This window comes from Simochromis diagramma, unplaced genomic scaffold (assembly GCF_900408965.1).
Source record: "Simochromis diagramma unplaced genomic scaffold, fSimDia1.1 OVJJ01000685.1, whole genome shotgun sequence".
NCBI classification, from domain to species: domain Eukaryota; kingdom Metazoa; phylum Chordata; class Actinopteri; order Cichliformes; family Cichlidae; genus Simochromis; species Simochromis diagramma.
The window spans coordinates 7,258,506-7,277,366 of NW_024387477.1; the positions used below are offsets into that span (position 1 = coordinate 7,258,506).

The window sequence follows — 18,861 nt, forward strand, 5'->3', positions numbered from 1 at the left end:
TGCAGAAGTCAGGTTGGTACACAGCTCACAGCCCTATTTGACAATAGTAGGATTTATTTTATGGCATGAACCAAACCGCTAAGTAAAGAGAAACGACAGTCCATCATTACTTGAAGAAGTGAAGGTTGGTCAGCCTGGAAAATTGCTAAAACTTTGACTGTGTCCACAAGTACAGTTGAAAAAACCATCAAGAGCTATGCTGAAATGTGCTCACATGAGGACGGCCCAGGAAAGGAAGACCAAGACACTCTTTTGTTTTGTTTTTGTAGCCATTTCTCCTGTTGCTGGGTTTTAAAAAGTGGGGGTTTTAATTTTTGTGAACAAGACCTTCTCATGACTCATCGAGTGATGCCACTGATCAGCCAATCGGTGGCATGCAGTCTGATGATGTCACACTTTAGTACCTGCCCATATCACTTAGAACCGAGCAGCGGTGAGCAGGTACTAAAAAACTTTCTTGGTACTAGTAGGGTGACTAACGGTCATCTTTTTTTGCATTTCTTGACTTGTAAAAGCCTATATGACATTTTTTATTTCACCATTCATTAACCGCACAGAGAAGATGTCGTTTAAATGTGTTAAAGTTTTCTTTAAACAAACAGTTAAAGTTCTTCATGACTGGGCCAAGTGTCCTCTTTTTTTGGAAATCAAATTTGGTCACCCTAAGTTCTAGGTACTATAACCTAAAGGAAAACCCTAAAAACTGTGGTGAATGGTGCCAAGTCGACCTGAGACGGTACTAATGGAAAAGGGGCTAAGGAGTCACCTCTGCTGCTAAGGATTAATTCATCACCAACCTCAGAAATCGCAAGTTAACAGCACCTCAGATTAGAGCCCAGATAAATGTGACACAGAGTTCCAGTAGCAGACACATCTATTTGGCCTTTATGGTCAAATAGCTACTAAGAAACCACTACTAAGGAAAAGCAACAAGCAGAAGAGATTTGTTTGGGCCAAGAAACACAAGGAATGGATATTAAACCAGTGAAAATCTGAGCTTTGGTCTGATGAACCCAGATTTGAGATCTTTGGTTCCTCCTGGCGTATCTTTGTGTGACGCAGAAAAGGTGAACGGATGGTCTCTACATGCATGGTTCCCACAGTGAAGCGTGGAGGAGGAGGTGTAAGGGTGTGGGGGTGCTTTGCTGGTGACACTGTTGGGGATTTATTCAAAATTGAAGGCACAGTGAACCAGCATGGCTACCACATCATGCTGCAGCGACATGCCATCCCATCTCATATACTTGGACCATCATTTATTTTTCATCAGGACAATGACCCCCCAACGTGTGTGTGTGTGTGTGTGTGTGTGTGTGTGTGTGTGTGTGTGTGTGTGTGTGTGTGTGGAGAGAAAGAGAGAGAGACTGTAAAGAGGTATTTGTCTTTTTAAAGCCTGGCCTCTCTTAATGGTAGTGGGAACCTTTTATTCCAGGCTGAATTTTGGCTTCCTCCTCTATAATGAATGACACTGTAGAATATTAAAATATGTGATGACTTTTACAGTCAAGCAAAACAGATTACCAAAAACTTGCTTTGATCAGTCCTGCTGCAGAGCCTGAAGCGTTTTTGGGGATGAAAACAAGTCTGACTCCTGAAAGTCCACAGTGTCAGCTTCTCTGACTTTTATTTGGGGAGTTGATGCCAATAATATTTTGTGTGTCACATTGGCTCCATGGTGCATATTATAGTCACATTCCCTCTCTTTACCCCCGCAGACCTGACATTTTTATTACATTTTACCTGACCCTACAGCCACTCTCTTATTCTTCCACTTTCAGCTGCTTTTTTTAGGGGTCATCATAGATCATCTGCCTTAATCTCATCCTATTTCCAGCATCCTCCTCTGACTCATCAACACTCCGAATGTCTTCCTTCTCTACATACAGGAGTCTTCCCTTTGGCCTTCATGTCCTCCTGGCTGGAAGCTCCATATTTAATGTCAATATTATGTCTCTCTAACTTTGCCTCCAACTGCCCTAGACCTGACCTGTCCCTATGATGTACTCATTTCTAATCTTGTCCATTAGAGGAGGGCGGAACCCCTTCCAATAAAAACCTTAACATCATCAACTCTGCCACCTCCAGCTCCTCTTTTTCATCACAGCAGGTCTCAGTAAAGTCTTGTAAACCTTCCCTATCGCTCTTGCTGTTCCAGATCACCCCTGACACTTGTTTCCACCTACTCCACCCTGCCTACACTCTCTTCTTCACCTCTCTTGTGCACTGTCTCTAAGTGCAGCAAATATTTACCGTAAGTGACCACTGGAGAACATGTTTTTCTTTCTTTCACTTTTAGGGCAATTTTTTCTGCAGTCACACAGATATAGTTCAGGCTTATAACTCAGAGTCTCCATACTGAGACATCATTGTTAATTTCAGCAGCATCATATTGGGAGCTTCTCACGTCAGTGCAAGTGAGACACAAAGCCTCTATGTTTAGGAATTTGAAATACTTTCAGCTATGAATCCTAGATTTATTCACATCTATGGATATAAAGCATTATTAAAACATTATCATAAAAGTGGGTAGTATAAATCCCTCCACTGAGTCTGCATTTTTGGTCTGTTTCTTTTAAGTAAATGCTTCACAGTTGGCTTAAAAGCATCACCATTCATACCTGCAACATTCACGCTGATGCAAACTGTCAGTTCAGAAGTACTTTCAGTCTGCCGCTGCATCAAGCTGACACATTCAGTTCAGTGCAAAACTAGCCAGTACAGGCACTGCACAGAAGGTTGGTAGTGCGTATATCATAACTGGAGGTAGTGGATATACCGTGGACTGATAACGGCCTCGCCTACTGATCTCAGATTACTGAGAAAGAGGCCTCAGTAAGGCCGAGGCCTTACTGAGATTGCAATGTTTCCAAGTGCACCTTGGGTCCAATCTTGTCCCCATCCACCCCAAGTGGAAACTCCTTTTGTGTTACTGACTCAGATGCTGAACACCTCATCTGCTTGTCGCTTCAGGAATTTTACTTATAGGAAAGGGTTTAAAAAAGACTGACAATCTGTTCAACCCTTACTGACTGACATTTCACAGGTGTGGAGATGCTGTGATTTTATATCTGCGTAGATCTCTCTCGCCTTCTCACTGAGAGTGCGTGGGTGTTTGTGTGTCTGATGCTGAAGCAGGTGGGGCGCTGTGATTGTTCCATTTTGAAGAGCTAGCTGCCTGTGGATTGAAGAAATGTAGAACAGCAGCCTTTTTAACTCAAGCTGACTTCCACCGCAGCCACTCTCCTCATCCCTGCCACTCCCACCATTAAGCCAGTAGTTAGTTGAGTTCACTGTCATGAGAGATTTTCTGTCACAAGCAGGGAAACTATGCAAAATGTGGATTTGATTGGTAGTCGAGACTTTAGGTTTGTGTAGCAGTACACTGTAAATTCGGAGCATCTCATAGTGGTTTAGCAGAAGTGAGAAGTTTTTTTTGGTTGAGGAACTTGGCTTATAAAGTTTTTTTTTGTTTGTTTGTTGTCCTTTTACTGTTCAGGAGGTTTGTAGCTGCTGAGTGAACTTTTGTGCTGTTTTGGGCATTGCTCATAAATCCGTCACTTTGAACTCTGATTCGCATCTGGCAGCAGATTGGGGACATGTGCGGTGAGTCACACAGCATTTTATATGAGCTATACGGTTTTCCCCAGGCCAGTCACGTAGCAACGATATATCTGAGGTCTTTTTTTCGATGGAAGCGACACACCTTGAATAAGAATGAGCTGAGGAGAGTGAGGGGAGCTCCACAGCCAAAAGCTACTGATTAGTTTAATTATAATCTTGAGGTGGGACAGACTGTTCTGTGATAAAAACATTTGGTGCTGCAGGTCTCTGTGTGTGCATGAACTAAATGCCTCTGCTACTGGTTTTGTAGAGGACCAATAGCGGTGACAGAATTTGTAAGAGGGCTTCCAGTGCTTAGTTAGGCAGTAAAATGCATCAGCGTAAACAATAATACAGGTTTAAAAGCAAAATAATACAATGCAAGTGGAAAATATGAAAAACATGACGTCATGTATATTTCCTTAGCTGGAAAAAACAAGAAGAGTTGCCATTGTGTGGTCAGCGTATGGTCAGGACAGAGCTCAGCCTCAGCTGCTCAAACCTCCACTCTGCACCCTCTGGCATCCTGTGATCACCTCATGCGTACAGACACACTGATCGCAAACTGCACCCGTTCTCTCCACATCTAAAGGGACACAAATTCAAGTGCACTGCAGGGGAAATGTGACCAAATGTGAGACTTTGTATACATTATATATATTCATTCCACTTTTATGATACTCTTCAGAACATTCTATAGAGCTCTTAGACTATAACATAGGTAGGCTACGTCAATGCACAAATGGATGTCACAAATGGATTTGGGCAACTAAGGGCTGCATGCATATATATATATATATATGATTAAATCATTAGCTTCTGTTTCTCTGTATGCATCTGACTGTAAGAATGTCTTCTGGACACATGAAGGCGCCATTTCCATGCACATGGATGTTCTCTCGATCCTCTGGATGCTCTCACAATAAAGGCTCTTACAAATCATGTGTCACATTGGCTCCACGATGAATATGCTAGTCACAGTTCCTCGTTTTTTCAGATTAGAAAATAAGCAGCACTGCCCTGGCCACGATTCTCCACAGCCCGCGTCTCCATTTGGATCACACGAGTTGTTATTCAGCAAGAATGGCACACCACAGCGGTTAAGGAGGCAGAGTATATTTATAGATTTTGAAACAGACCCCAGTCTTTATTCTGGCAGATTTTTTATTTTTATTTTTTTAAGTGATGAGCTTCAGTATTTAAGTTGAACGCAGGTTGTGTTGCTCACAGTGCTCTCAGAGCCATCAGGCTCCGTGTTGCTCTGTGCGCACACGCTTTTGCATCCTCGGATTTCCATTACGCACAGGACAGCGCTCACATGCCTCCTGGAAGAGCTACCCTGTCAGAATGGAGCGGCGCGCAGCAGGAGCCTGTGTAACTGACCGCACTCAGAGCCGCCGTGAAACTCGAGCTTTCCCAACCTTTCTCACCTCCTTACTCCCCCTAGGATGCGCGAAGCGTGTGACTATTCTAAAGATCATGTCAGGACTCGCGTCCTCTCAGCCTCCTAGTACTCCACAGTCAGGGGAGTGTGGTTTCATGCGCAAATAAGTTCAAGACTCCCTCCCGTGAAGTCATTTTGCCTTTTTGGTTTGTGCTTCTTCTTCTTCTTCTTTATTTTAAATTTTCATCTGAACACTTGTAAGCCCACCATGGCAGCTGCATCCTGAGGAGGTGGTGGAGGAGATGGATGTAGAGGAGAAGGATGTGAACGGTTCGAGCTGTTTGCGGAATGAGAGCGACTGCGGGCTGAGCGCTACCTCGGCTGGAGTGTCCACTGCGCTGGCCAGCGTGCTGATCTTCACCATCGTGGTAGACATCCTGGGAAACGTCCTCGTCATCCTGTCCGTGTACAGGAACAAAAAGCTACGGAACCCAGGTGAGACGCACAGAGGATTGCAGGAAGTTATTCCTTATATTGATGCTAACTATTCAAAATAAAAGAACCCATGTGAATTCTTTACCAGCTGAATTTATCAAGCAAAGCAAAACAACTTCTCTCTCAGTGAGCTTTCTTTCCTGCCTTCACTCATAACTAAAATTATGTAATGCACTGTGTGGCCTGTGACACCCCCTCCCTCTTGTATGACAATCAAACTGCTATCTGAAGTGGACCTCCAGCCTCACTGTGACAGAGTTTCCACAGCCTTGCATGCCTGCCTGCCTGCCTTCATATCTCTTCATAAATAATGGCACACACTCTCCCCTCCATTTGGCTGTAACCTTGCTGGTTTCTCCATCCCTGATAAATCACATCCCTCCTTATATCAGGTGTCGATGAGCAGCCAAGGTGAGAGACACCGTTGTATGGTTTCTTTGTTGCTTTGCACACATTTCATGCCACACACAACCCTCCTCCTCATCCTTTGTGGGCTACATTTGAAATGTTCAGACAGCAGAGAGAAGGTAAAGCTGACATTTATCATGGCTACCTTTGTGTCCCTTCTCCTCATTGGCAATAGTAGCATTATCTTTCAGCTGTCCCTTTTATCTTGTAGCCTGCAGTTTCTAATGGCCACTGAGAAGCCACTGTCATTTCCAGTGACTGGCGCTGTTTGTCTCCTACTGTCTGTTTTCATAACCCAGTGGACTAAATGAGTTGCATTTTATGTTTTGTGCACCAATATTCTTCAAGGTGCCTTTTCATCTAAGTGGGGGAGCAGGGTTTAGTTCCCCCGTCATTAATCAGCCAGAATAAGAAACTTTTCAAAGAACTAGTACATCCTTCTTCTTGGAAATGAAAAGATGATATGCAGAGATATTCTCATGATTTGCTCCCACTTTTTTCTTGGATGACAAATAATAGTCTCTTGTTAGTAAATGTTGGCAGTCATAATTAGTTTGTCGTGTCTCTCTGTAAATAAACTTGTAAAAGCTGTATAGTAGCCAATATTGTGTGGCATAGAAACACATGAGCAGTAATCGACCCACCTCCTCAGCCACAGGACAGACTGAGCAGTAAAGATCCTGAAACCCTACAGAGTTTATGGCATGAGAGGCAGCTGTGCAACAGATGCGTGGACACAGGAGCGTATTTTGCTTTGATTGACCGGATCTCGTGATTTTTGTCCCTACTAAAAATAAAAAGTGCAGAATAGAACATCGAGATGTACTGCAGAGGCTGACTACATATCAGAGAGCAACGAGCACGCGGTGCATCTGATACTCTGCTGCTTTTGAACTTAAAGGTCTGGAGGAGAAAGCAGCGTGCACCCAGGCAATTATACCCAGCAGCTCCGCAGCTCAAAGTAAAGCGAAGGACGCCCTCTGAGCCCGAGCGAGAAAACACAGTAAACCTTGCGATCACAACAAAATGCTAATGGAGCATGCTAATGAGGCAGCGGGATTAGGTCAGTGTTGGGGATAACAAGGCTTTAATTACAATTTCAAATACATTACATAACATACCCGTTTTACAGCAGCCCAAAGCCATTTTGGCAAGAAGTTGAGGATCCCGGAGAATAATTTGATTATCTGCTTGGCAAAGACAAATAAATAAATAATGGCACAGTCCACTGATCTCAAACAACAGGCCAGGACTAAATGGCCTGTTCAAGAGTCCACCTTAGGCTGGTGGACCATGCGCACTGCACTGATTACAGACCTCGCGTCGATGTTCCCCTGCTCTAATTGGGCTTGCTGACATATCTAGTCACACGCGAGTCCTCCCCACAGTTGTGCTGCTCGGTTTGTTCACATGTATGAATAGAAACCTGAAACTCCAGTGGAAGCTCAGAGCCCATCCTGCTATCGCTTTGCTTTTTTTTTTCCACGTGTGTCCTTATGTGACTGAAATTGTTGCTGCCGTTAGCCTATCAACAATCTCCTCTCTGTTCTTAACAAGCTATTTATAGGTTTGGCTCGCTTTGTATGAATGTTTAATTGTACAGTTTCCAAAAGGGAAGCATGGATACAGCTAAAGAACAGCTGTAGCTTTATACACGGGCCCCTTCTTGTTTGCTTGTTTGCGCAGGGCCTGCATATACGATTGCATGCAGCGTCACTCTTTAGGCCTCGCAAGGAGTGTAAGTTTAAGGTTTACATACATATATAAAAGCACGCACTCAGATACAGATGTGTCAGGCGGGGTGCTGAAAACATCCTATCTCATCTCTCCATTACACATTATTCAGACAGCTGGTTTGCTTCCTCACACAGCAGCAGCAGGACCTTTCCGCTCTGTTTCATTTCAACACACTCGCTTTGCACGCTTCCTCGATATACCCCCCCCCCCCCCCCACACACACACACACTCTCCACCATTTAACCCCTCAACACACACCCAAAAACAAAAAACAAGCAGTCATGTACATGGAAGCACGAGGTTCACATTCTAAGTGCTGAAACATCTTGGGGGCGAGATCTGGTACCTTATGTTTCATTTGTATCAGGTTTCCAGGGGGTCTTTCAAAGTGCGCAAATGTAACAGGGCGTATCCACCAGATCCTCAAAGTGTACAGCATGGCACTTATAGGACTGCCAATGGGGTGTTAACACTACGCTTCTCCACTGGGGGTTAACGATACTAAAAATACACTCACAAAATGCTTTCGGGAGAGAGAAAGAGTAGTGCGGCACAGACAGAAAGAGAGAGAGCGAGAGCGAGAGAGAAAGAGGGTTGGAAAAAGAAAAGGATGAGAGGGAAGTAGATGGAGGAAGAGATCCCACGCTGCGCATGCGCGTGTAGTTTGCGCCCTGCCGTGCCGTGCGAACTCTAGGTCGTGGGGGGGGGTAGTGAGAGTTGTAGATGGACTTGAGTTTTTGTTAAATCATGCATTGCACCCTCCTCAGCTGCTCCACAGTCATGAATAAAACCTAGACACTTCAGCGTCCACAGGAGTAGGGGTGGGTGGGTTTAATTGAGTCAGTGGACTTGAGTGACTCAAACCAGAACCCAATTCAAACTGACAGCACAGATCCACGGAGAATATCACTTAGCACGCTCCATTAAACATGCCCCCCGAGCAGATGATATTAAGTTTTCCAGCATGGTCGTGGGGCATTGTTAGATTATTTTAATCATCTTGCTAAGCCACACCTGGAAATGTAATCTCATATTTGCAGCTCATCCATCTCGGACACGAAGAGGCTTCTTTAAAATGACCACTTTTCACCCTACCTTGAAATCCTGTTGCACTGGACGATGTTTGTGTACCAGTGATCCTCTTTTATGCCCTTTTCAACTCCAGGCTGCTGCGTTTTTTCCTATCTCAGACATACGGGCTGTGATTGGTAGATGGGCTCTGGCGATGATGATGATGATGATGATGATGATGATGGTTTTGACCAGGCTCATAGCAGGCTGCATCACCAAAAGGCAGCTCATGTCAGTTTAATGTTAAGTTTCATTCTGGGGCCTCTCTGGCCAGAAAAGCCTCACGAAAACGAGGTCACGAAGTCGCCACTACTAATTCATCAGCGCCCGTGTCCTTGCCAAAAGGTTATTCTTGCTTATTTATGATTACGACTTACTAAGTTGAATGCAATTATATTCGGGGTATGCTCTGGCAGTAATAAGCCTTGCGTTGCTGACATTCAGATGGATTCAGGCACTGCCAAACCCTTCTGCATGTCTTGGTGAATTCCTCGGAAGGTGTATAAATATAGTCGGGTGAATTAAAGCTTAGTAAATCAAGTTTCCAGTATGAGCAGTGAGAGTGATGGGGTACAGATGGTGGATTTGAAATAGGAACACGCACCCCAGAGATTCACATGCGTAGCAGTGAGATTGAAAACCAAATCGACCGGCAGCCCTTTTTTGTTTTGTCTTGCGGTTTGTTTGCTTGCGTTTGCCCGCATCTTCATAACGTAACTATACACACACTCTCTTTTTAAATATATATATATATATATTTTTGTTTTATTTCCCACGTTGTTTTACTACTCTGAACCGCCAGGTTGGAACGAAGCGATGACAAATATCCAGTTTCTCTCTGACACTGTGCCCTGTGATGCGCTGTTTCAATTTATGTTTCATTCACCAGAAAAATATGACAGAGTCTCACACTGGGGAAATTCACTGGGCGGTTGCGCGGCTTTCTCGGGACAGAAGTCTCAGTTAATCTGATGCAACATTTCGCTTGTTTCACAAGTTTTTTGTGCGCGCATAGTGCAAAATCAGATCACTGCAGAGCGAGCGGTGTAGGACAAGTCGAAGGCTGCGTGTCAGCTGTCCCTAATGGCCTGTAACCAATCAGCATTCAGGTTAAGGTCTATTCAACACTTGGTAATTATAGCTCCCAAAGACGTCGACTCCGTTCTCGTATCCGTGTGTGAACATCTCTGTTTGACAGAGCGGTCTTGAGTGCTGTGAGTTTGGGTGTCATGAGCATCATCGCCGGCCAAGTCGGTTAATTAAACCGAGGTAGAGAGGTAATGGTTCGTCCAGGGTTTGAATAATCGATGCCAACAAAACAGAGACAGTCATCTGGCCGCTCCACAGCGATCCTCTCAGCGGTGTTTTAGCACTTACCTCATCCTCCTGATGATAAGCGAGTAAGAGGGTTCAGCCAGAGTGAGCTGGCCGGACCGTGCCCCGTCCAGCCGGCACACACACACACACACACACACACACATACGGAGGGGCCGTGTGATGTCAACGAGGAATCAAACCTCTGCACAATGACAAGAGCACAGAGCGAGCACTGGGAGCATCACAAATGCAATCTGACAGATTTGCCCACTGAGCTGACTCAAGGATGAAGAACAAATGCGTTTTATTTTTGTCCCAGCAGGCTTGAGCGACGGCTGGTGCCGTTTTAGTGACTTGGAAAATTGACTTGTCTGTAAAAACTCCAGATCGGCGGGAAATGGTGAAATCAACCATCTGATTTTCTTCTTCATGAAACTTTAAATGTTCTGTGCCCCTGTTTGTTTTGTCTGCTTCGTTAGCACACCGTTTGAATAAAGTTCCAGGAGTGAAATGAAATTAGCCCGGTTGCTAAACAACATAACGCGGCCATGTTGGCGTGCAGAGATTACAACAGGACCTGAATGCGGATTGATGGCCACATATGTTTCAAATCCACTTCCAGCGCTGTTGTTTCAGCTGTTGCCTGAGCAAGCAAGAGCTTTGCTCCTTTTACATTCTGGCTTCATAAGTTGTCACTCAGCATTTTAACATACACTAAAGCGCTTAATCTCTAAAAAAGATGGACCAACTCGATCTATTGGCTGCAAAACAACAGCTTTATGTTGTCCTTAACATATTGCACATTTACTCTAACCTCACACGAGGTTAATCCCTATTTTGCAAAACCAACGCAATTGCGTTATGGCTCCAGCGTATCTTGTTCTTATCTGTCTTCTTATCTGACTTTACAATTTGATTTATTGTTTTATTCTTCCCCACCCAGAACAGCTGCACTGTAACAACATCACATGTCATTTTCTATAACTCATGTCATCTGAGGAGATCCAGTGTCACACCAGAATCAGCTCTGACCTCGGGAGGATGGGGGCTTGTTTGAATGTAATCGGACCCCGAAACCACCCGCGTCCTTGTTGATATGTACTTTAACTGCGTTCTAAGTATGTGACTGCATTTTCCCAGGAGCGAGGAAGCATTATTATACTGCGAAGAGCATATTATTGGGATGGACCTGCCCATAGGGAGATAACCTTTTGCTCACACTAGCTAAATTGACTAAATCTGGGCTTAATCAAAGTACAGGACAAAATAGGTTGAGCTGATGATGGGGCTCCATGAAAAGTCAGTTATAATTAGTCTTTGCAAGGGACATGAATATCCAGAGAATTCACCGAATATTTGTTAAAATAAAAAATATATACACTAGGGAATGCCTTGCTAGTACAGCTTTGGACCCTATTTTGTCTTAATAATTGCTTTAATGCTTTGTGGCATAGATTCAACAAGGTTCTGGAAACATTTTAGTTTTAGAGATTTTAGTTCATATTGACATGATAGCGCCACAGATTCAGGATAGAAATCCCCTGTTCCACAAAGGTGCTTTGCTGGATTGAGCTCTAGTGACCAGTTGAGATGACTTGAGCTTTGTGACATGGAACGTTATGGCTGGGAGCAGCCTTCGGAAGATGGCACACTGTGCTCATAACGAGAAAGACATGGTTAGCAACAATAATCAGGTAGGCTGTGGTATTTTGATGATTTTCAGTTGGCACTAAAGGGCACTAAGTGTGTCAAGAAATAATTCCCCACACCACTACACCAACACCATCAAAAAATTGCCTTTCTTTTCCATTCTGATGCTTGAACGTCAGCAGCTTTCTTGACCATGTCTAAATGTGTAGATGTAGTTGCTGCCATTGACCATATATTTATATTTATGAGCATATGAACAGGTGTGCCTAATATAATGACCAATAAGTGCCAATTAGGAAATATCGCAGTGTGACAAATTTCACAGCAATCAGCTTCCTAGTAGTTAAAATATTTTTCCAGCTGGACCCATTTAGACCGCTCGTCTACACCTAGCAGCATTAGCATACACAGAGAATTCAGTATGGGCCTGGATCCAGATTGAGGCAGTAAAAAATAATGTAGTATGAAAAGGATGTAGAGATTCTTGCTCCCAGCTCATGAAATACTAACATCAGGATCATGTTTTCATGCATGAAGGGTTATACCCCTTAAGCATTAACTCCCAGTGCACCTGGATACCTCTCTAGCTAGGTTTCCTAACATGGGAAATGTGCAAAAACCAGATGCATGTATCGCTGCTTTTTTGCACTTTTATTTGACTTTGGTTGTGAATTTGACCTTTTCTATCACTCTTTGTTTAGCTAAAATGCTAAAACTACATGGTTAGATTAAGGAGAAAAACCCTGTTTACTAATGAAACACATTATTAATCAAGGGAAAGTCACAGTCAAGCCTCCACTGTCCCAATAAGCAAAGTTACAAACATGATCCTGCATATTTTACCTTCTCTTTTGGTCACATTTTGTCAGTTTTCATAACCTCCTTTTTTTTCTTTTTCTTTAGGCAACATCTTTGTGGTGAGTTTGTCTGTGGCAGACCTGGTGGTGGCGCTGTACCCCTATCCACTGGTCCTGACAGCCATCTTTCACAATGACTGGACTATGGGTGACCTGCACTGCCAGGTCAGCGGCTTCATCATGGGCCTCAGTGTTATCGGCTCCATTTTCAACATCACGGCTATCGCCATCAATCGCTACTGCTACATCTGCCACAGTCTCCACTACGATCGTCTGTATAGCCTGAGGAACACGCTCTGCTACCTGGGTCTTACTTGGCTACTCACCGCCATTGCCACTATCCCCAACTTCTTCGTCGGCTCACTGCAGTACGACCCTCGCATCTACTCCTGCACCTTTGCTCAGACCGTTAGCTCATACTATACTATCTCCGTGGTGATTATTCATTTTCTGATCCCTCTGCTGGTGGTGTCCTACTGCTACATGAGGATATGGGTGCTCGTCATTCAGGTGAAACACCGAGTTAAACCGGAGCAAAGGACCAAACTGAAACCTAGTGATGTGAGGAACTTCCTGACTATGTTTATGGTGTTTGTCTTGTTTGCCGTGTGCTGGGCCCCCCTGAACCTCATAGGCCTGGCTGTAGCCATAAATCCTCCGAAGGTTGCACCCAACATACCCGAGTGGCTTTTTGTCACAAGCTACTTTATGGCGTACTTCAACAGCTGCCTCAATGCCATCATATATGGACTGCTCAACCAAAATTTCCGCAAAGAGTACAAGACCATTCTCCTCGCTCTTTGCGTTCCTCGTTTGCTCCTCACGGAAACTTCAAGATGTGCCACAGAGGGACTGAAGAGCAAGCCTTCACCAGCTATAACAAACAATAATGTGGCGGAGATAGATGTATGAACTTTTACCGGGAACATGGATGTGTCCTGTGATTCACAGAGTGCCTTTTCAGGATCTGTTTCTTTTTCATGTTGTAAAGATGCATTTGTGTTTGGTGAGGACACTGCTGCCATCATATTCCTTCCAGCTTGCTGGACACTTTGCACTCCTGTTGAGAACAAACATTGATTGTATAATTATAAGTATTCTGTGTTCAATAGTGAGTTTCAAGACAGATTAACAAACTGGGAGGAAAAAGTGCAGAAAGAACAAATTACTGGGAACATTCAGATTGTATATAGTGGCCAGCTGTGAAAATTATTTTCTTAAATTCTCAAAATCTTTCACGAACACTTAAGGTCCGATACTCTTTGGGTGAGGGACCTACTTTTAAAGCCAAGTCCCAGCATGTGTATATCACGTGTACGAGAATGACTCACTGCCTATTTGCACAGAACAATTACGAGTATGTCAGCACCATGGTGATAATGAAATAAATGTATTTTCTATGGCCACAGTGTCTTTGGGGTCTTAAATACAGTAATAATGATAGAAAAGCCTCAAGGTTTTATTTTCATTCAATAGAATCCTTAATCTAATTTTAGGTTTAAACAAGCTGTTTTATGGATCAATTACCAAAGACTTAATGCTCTTATTTGGATGGTAGTGACTCAAGAGTATTAAAACTGGGGCAGGTGCCAATTCCAAAACACATTTCAGTTTCAGTCTAACTCAAACCTCGTATTTCTTCTTCAGCCTGAGTGAGCATCTCAGCCTCAGTTTCACTGGCTTATTAATTCACCGTGATGCTGTTTCACCCTTGGGTTCATCTTCTGAGCAATGACACGGTGGAACAAATTTTGGAAGCTTTTCTTCCAGTTATAATTGAAGAAATGAGGGGGGAAAGCAAGTATATCACAATGGGTTTTTATTTGTTAATGCAACAAAGCATGTCTTGTTGTCTGAAAAACATTCTCTCATAGCTTTTTGGCAGATCTTTGTCAAACACGACTGTTTATTAACTATTTCTAACCATTGCATTCATATGCCTATCAGACTAGGACATTTAAAGCTCTGGGCATCGCCCTTTAGACCCTAAATGATTTAAAGATTGGGGAGACTGTGCAATGAGGAAGAACAAATGGTAAACAAAGCTAGGCTTCTTCTTTATAAAACGCCTGGGGGACCTGATAAGCATCAGGAAAGAGGAGATGTAGTTCGTGATAGTGCAAGGGTGCCTGAGCACATGTCACCCCAGCCAAGATGAGCTCTGACAGCCTCCCAGCACAACTTCCACCCAGCAAACAAACTCTGAGCAGTTCACCTCACAGGGAGGCTCCGAGATGTCAATGTGACACATTTTTGATATGATGCACTGTTACTGGAATATTAAAGAAATTACACATGTGTAGCTCGGTATTTGTAAATATCACCGGCATGTTTCACATTTATCTACAGGTCGACTGTCCAGCTTTTGCATTCTGCTGTGCTTTGAGGCAGCTAACCTTGAATAGTTTTCCTGATGTCTGACTAATTTAAATCGTCAGTGGAGGATCACAGATGCAGAAATAGGAATCTGAATTCATGAGGGATGTTGGCTCAGCACTCGAGCTGTCTTACAGAGCCAGGCGGCGTCAACTCGCTCAGGAGCAGCAAAATGACACAAAACTGTTCAATTCTGCTTCTAACAAATCAGTGTGTGTGATGTGGAAGAAAAGAAGCAGCCCACATGGCAGCGCAAGGTCGGCCACAGATGAGTGACTAAAGGGGCTTGAGGGAAAATGACAGCATTCACTACGGAACCAAAGAGTCACAGACGGATGGCTTGGTCACCCTTCTTCCCTCTGCTTTCACCTTCTACTTTTCATTCTCTGCTTTTTCTGCTCTTTTGAACCTGTGCTGTTTATTTTCTCTTCTTGTCCCCTTAAGGCGTCTTATAATAGTGTCACATTTTGTTTGAAACAAAAGGTTAATAAAGAGAGAGAGCTTAAAGAAGAAAGGTTGATCACTGCGTCACACTGGTTAGCCAATTATGCATCATATCACTGTTAAAGAGCAAGGCAAATACCCAAGATTTTTTTTTTTTTAAATCAATTTGCAGATTTTGCTCACTGTGACATAAACAAAGTGCATCACCAGGCAATCTCTGTCCATCAAAATGAGACACAGTTACAGGAGTGTGAAAAAGTCTTGAGTCATTTGTTTTCATTTTATGAGAAACATGTGAAACAGGTACATGGAAATACAGTACATAAGACAAAAGTAGCGTTTATACAATTTAACAAACTTGAAAGTCAGTACTGGTATGACCACCTTTATTCTTCAACACTGCCTGAACTCTCTTAGGCAATCTCTCTTGTAATTTCTTGAAGTAGTCTCCAGGAATAGTTCTCCAGGCTTCTTGAAGGACATTCAAAGCTCCTCTTTGGGTGTTGGCTGACCTTTGTTCTGTTCTCTGTCAGGATGATCCTACACTGCTTCATTAATGTTGAGGTCCAGGCTCTGGGGAGGCCAATCCATGGCCTCTTGTCACTGATTTTCAGTCCAGTTCTTGTGTAATTTGGCATGCCTCAGCCTTTTCTCCCTGCCCCTCTTACTGAAGACTGGCATCTTGACAGACGCCTTTCCCTTGAGACCATTTCTGATGAGGCTTCAGCGAACAGTAGGTGGATCAGCTGAAGGGTCCTTTGCAGGATTTTTCGTATTTGTGAAAGACATGACTTTCAGATACTGCTCATCTGCTGGATGTAGGTTTTTTTTTCCCTGACACTTCTTTCATCCTCCACTTGTCCAGTTTCCTCAAATCTTTTAAGCACACACTTCACACATGCTGAGATATGCCACAGTTTTTGGCTAATAGCTCTTTGGGAATCACCTTGTTGGTGCAAAAACATTGTTTTGTTACTGTCAAGCTGGGTTATCTTTGAGACTTTTCATAGATTCAAGTAAAGAAATTGGGACAAATGATGCATTCTTCCAAAAGGCTGCTAGTAACAAAGATACAAAATGTAATTTATTATACAAAATGAATTTTGCTCTTCTCTAAGTTGTCTGTTGCGTACGGACACAACACTGGTACACAACCACGGTGGATTTCCAATCTATCAAGATTTGATTTCCAGAGACTCAAAACTAATTTGACAAACTAACATAATTTAAAATCTAAGGATGTTTTTTGATACTTGGATACTTGAAAAAAGTCTTTTCCAGTCAATGACTGTCTGGAGTCTGCCAGACCTTTATGGAGCTGCCGTCAGTTGCGGTTGTTTGTGAGTCACTATGACATCATTTTTGTTTTCAATAACTGAAAACATGCTCTGTTGGGTTGAGATCAGGTGACTGGCTGGCCTATTAAAAAACTTTCCCATTTCTTTGCCTTAAGAAACCCTTGGGTTACTTTTGCAGTATGCTTTGGGTCATTATCAATTTTCACTGTGAAGTGCTGTCTGATTTGATTTGGAGCATTTGGCTGAATCTGAGCAGAGAGTACAGCTCTGTACACTTCACAATTCATCCTGATGCTTCTACCAGCAATCACAGCATCGATAAACACCAGTGGCCCACTTCCACAGGAAGCCATACATGTCCATGCCATAAAACTGACTCCGGCATGCTTGGCAGATAAGTATGAGCTGTTTCTTTTTCCCCACACTTTTCTCTTCTTACCATTCATGAAGGTTTCATGAAGGCATCTCTGCGCTGTAGACTTTGATAACGATATGCGAATTTCCTAGAGTGTGTTCTTCACTTGGCTAGATGCAGTGAAGTTGTTTTTCTTAACCAGAGAAACAATTCTAGTATCATGCACTAGTTGTTTTGACATCCCTCTGGACTTGGCATTGATAGCATTGAGAGCTCCAGGAACAGCTACTAAAGGTAAGTTCACCACTTGGAATCTCCTCCAGATCTTTTATCTACTCAATTTATTCTGGAATAATGAGGTAACAAGCTTTGGCCAGCCAGGAAAATGCTTGTCAGTCAGTTGTCCAGTTACTTTTGAGTCTTTGAGGACTAAACATGAAAATGGGTGTAACTTCTAACCATTTAGGCAAAGCTTTTGTTAAACGCCTTGAAATAAAGCTAAAAGTTTGCACTCCCATTGCACATTTACCTCACTTTATGATTATATATGCATAATTATGCCAAGCTTCCCCTGCTTTACCAATTCTTTCTCAGCCCACTCTACTGTTCCCCTTTAAGTTTTATTGTTACATGTAGCGACACAGCACTCATCCACAGTGCTGAGGAAAGTACTTAAACTATAATGCAGGTCTCAAACAGAGAGAGTCCTATTGCAGCAGATCACAAGAGAAAAAAAAGTCAGTGGACATTAAAACCTCAGTGCCTGGTGTGCACTGGCCAGCAAGATGATAGTTGTAAAAAAAAACCTAAAAAAGAAACCTGTCTTTATAAGCCAAGCATCAACGCACACTAACACTCTTTCAGTAAGTTTTTATTACACTTACAGCAATGTCACAATTGATTGTCAAGTCGAGTTATATTCATTTTACCTGTCTCTTTTCTCCTACAGTCCACGTGTCTGCATCTGTTTTATTGTGACACATACTGAGTGGAGCAGAGAGTACACTGGGTACATCCACAAATATGACGCAAAATGCTGCTGACACTCTGGAAACATGTTTGCTTGCTGATTAGCTCTTATCAGTCTAAAAGACATTAGCCAAAACATTTAAGCTATAGATATATATAAATTATATATATATATATAAATTCTTTACAAATCCTACCATGTGGATTCATGGATTTTTTTTTCACATTCTGTCTCTCACAGTTGAAGTGTACCTCTGGTGCAAATTACTGACCTCTGTCATCATTTTAGGTGGGGGAACTTGCACAATCGGTGGCTGACTAAATACTTTTTTGCCCCACTGTATCAATGTCTATGCATACATCAATATGCATAGACATTGATATATAGTTTGAAGCCTACGCTTTCAACACGCTTGTCTTAAATCAGTGATGTGATTTGGATGCACTGGTGTGTTCGTTGAATCCAGAGGGTTAAAGCACCATTTAAAAATATTTCTAAATCATACTATAATGACTATAATATGTATATATATATATATATATATATATATAGCTGCACATACGAAATGCACAGCTTTAAACTGTTCTCAAAATCAAATTTAGCAGTAATTTAGCGATGTAGGCTTATGATTTACAGCTAAATCAAGTTATAAATAACAGAAAGGATGTCTACAATGGTCAAGGTAAATCGCTGTACAACGGCTGATGGACTGTTACTGTTACATTTTACACTTTACACTTTACAAGTTAAAAATTCTACATTTTGAATGGTTCCAAATTATTAGCAATTACATGTTTTCTTTAGAATTCTCAACTGTAACGAATCTGATGCAAATCTGGCAAAAACTGCATGCAGGTCGAGCTTCCGCTAATAATAAAAATAATGGTATGACTTTATAA

General features: G+C 42.7%; 1 protein-coding gene across 1 annotated transcript; it reads left to right on the forward strand.

Moving 5' to 3' along the window:
* The first annotated feature begins 4,432 nt into the window (after window positions 1-4,432).
* Window positions 4,433-16,227, forward strand: LOC120724340 (melatonin receptor type 1B-like). Its single transcript, XM_040016493.1, has 2 exons — window positions 4,433-5,479; window positions 12,566-16,227. Exons 1-2 carry the CDS (start codon window positions 5,287-5,289, stop codon window positions 13,429-13,431), a joined length of 1,059 nt encoding a protein of 352 aa, XP_039872427.1. The 5' UTR covers window positions 4,433-5,286; the 3' UTR covers window positions 13,432-16,227.
* The last annotated feature ends 2,634 nt before the right edge of the window (window positions 16,228-18,861 follow it).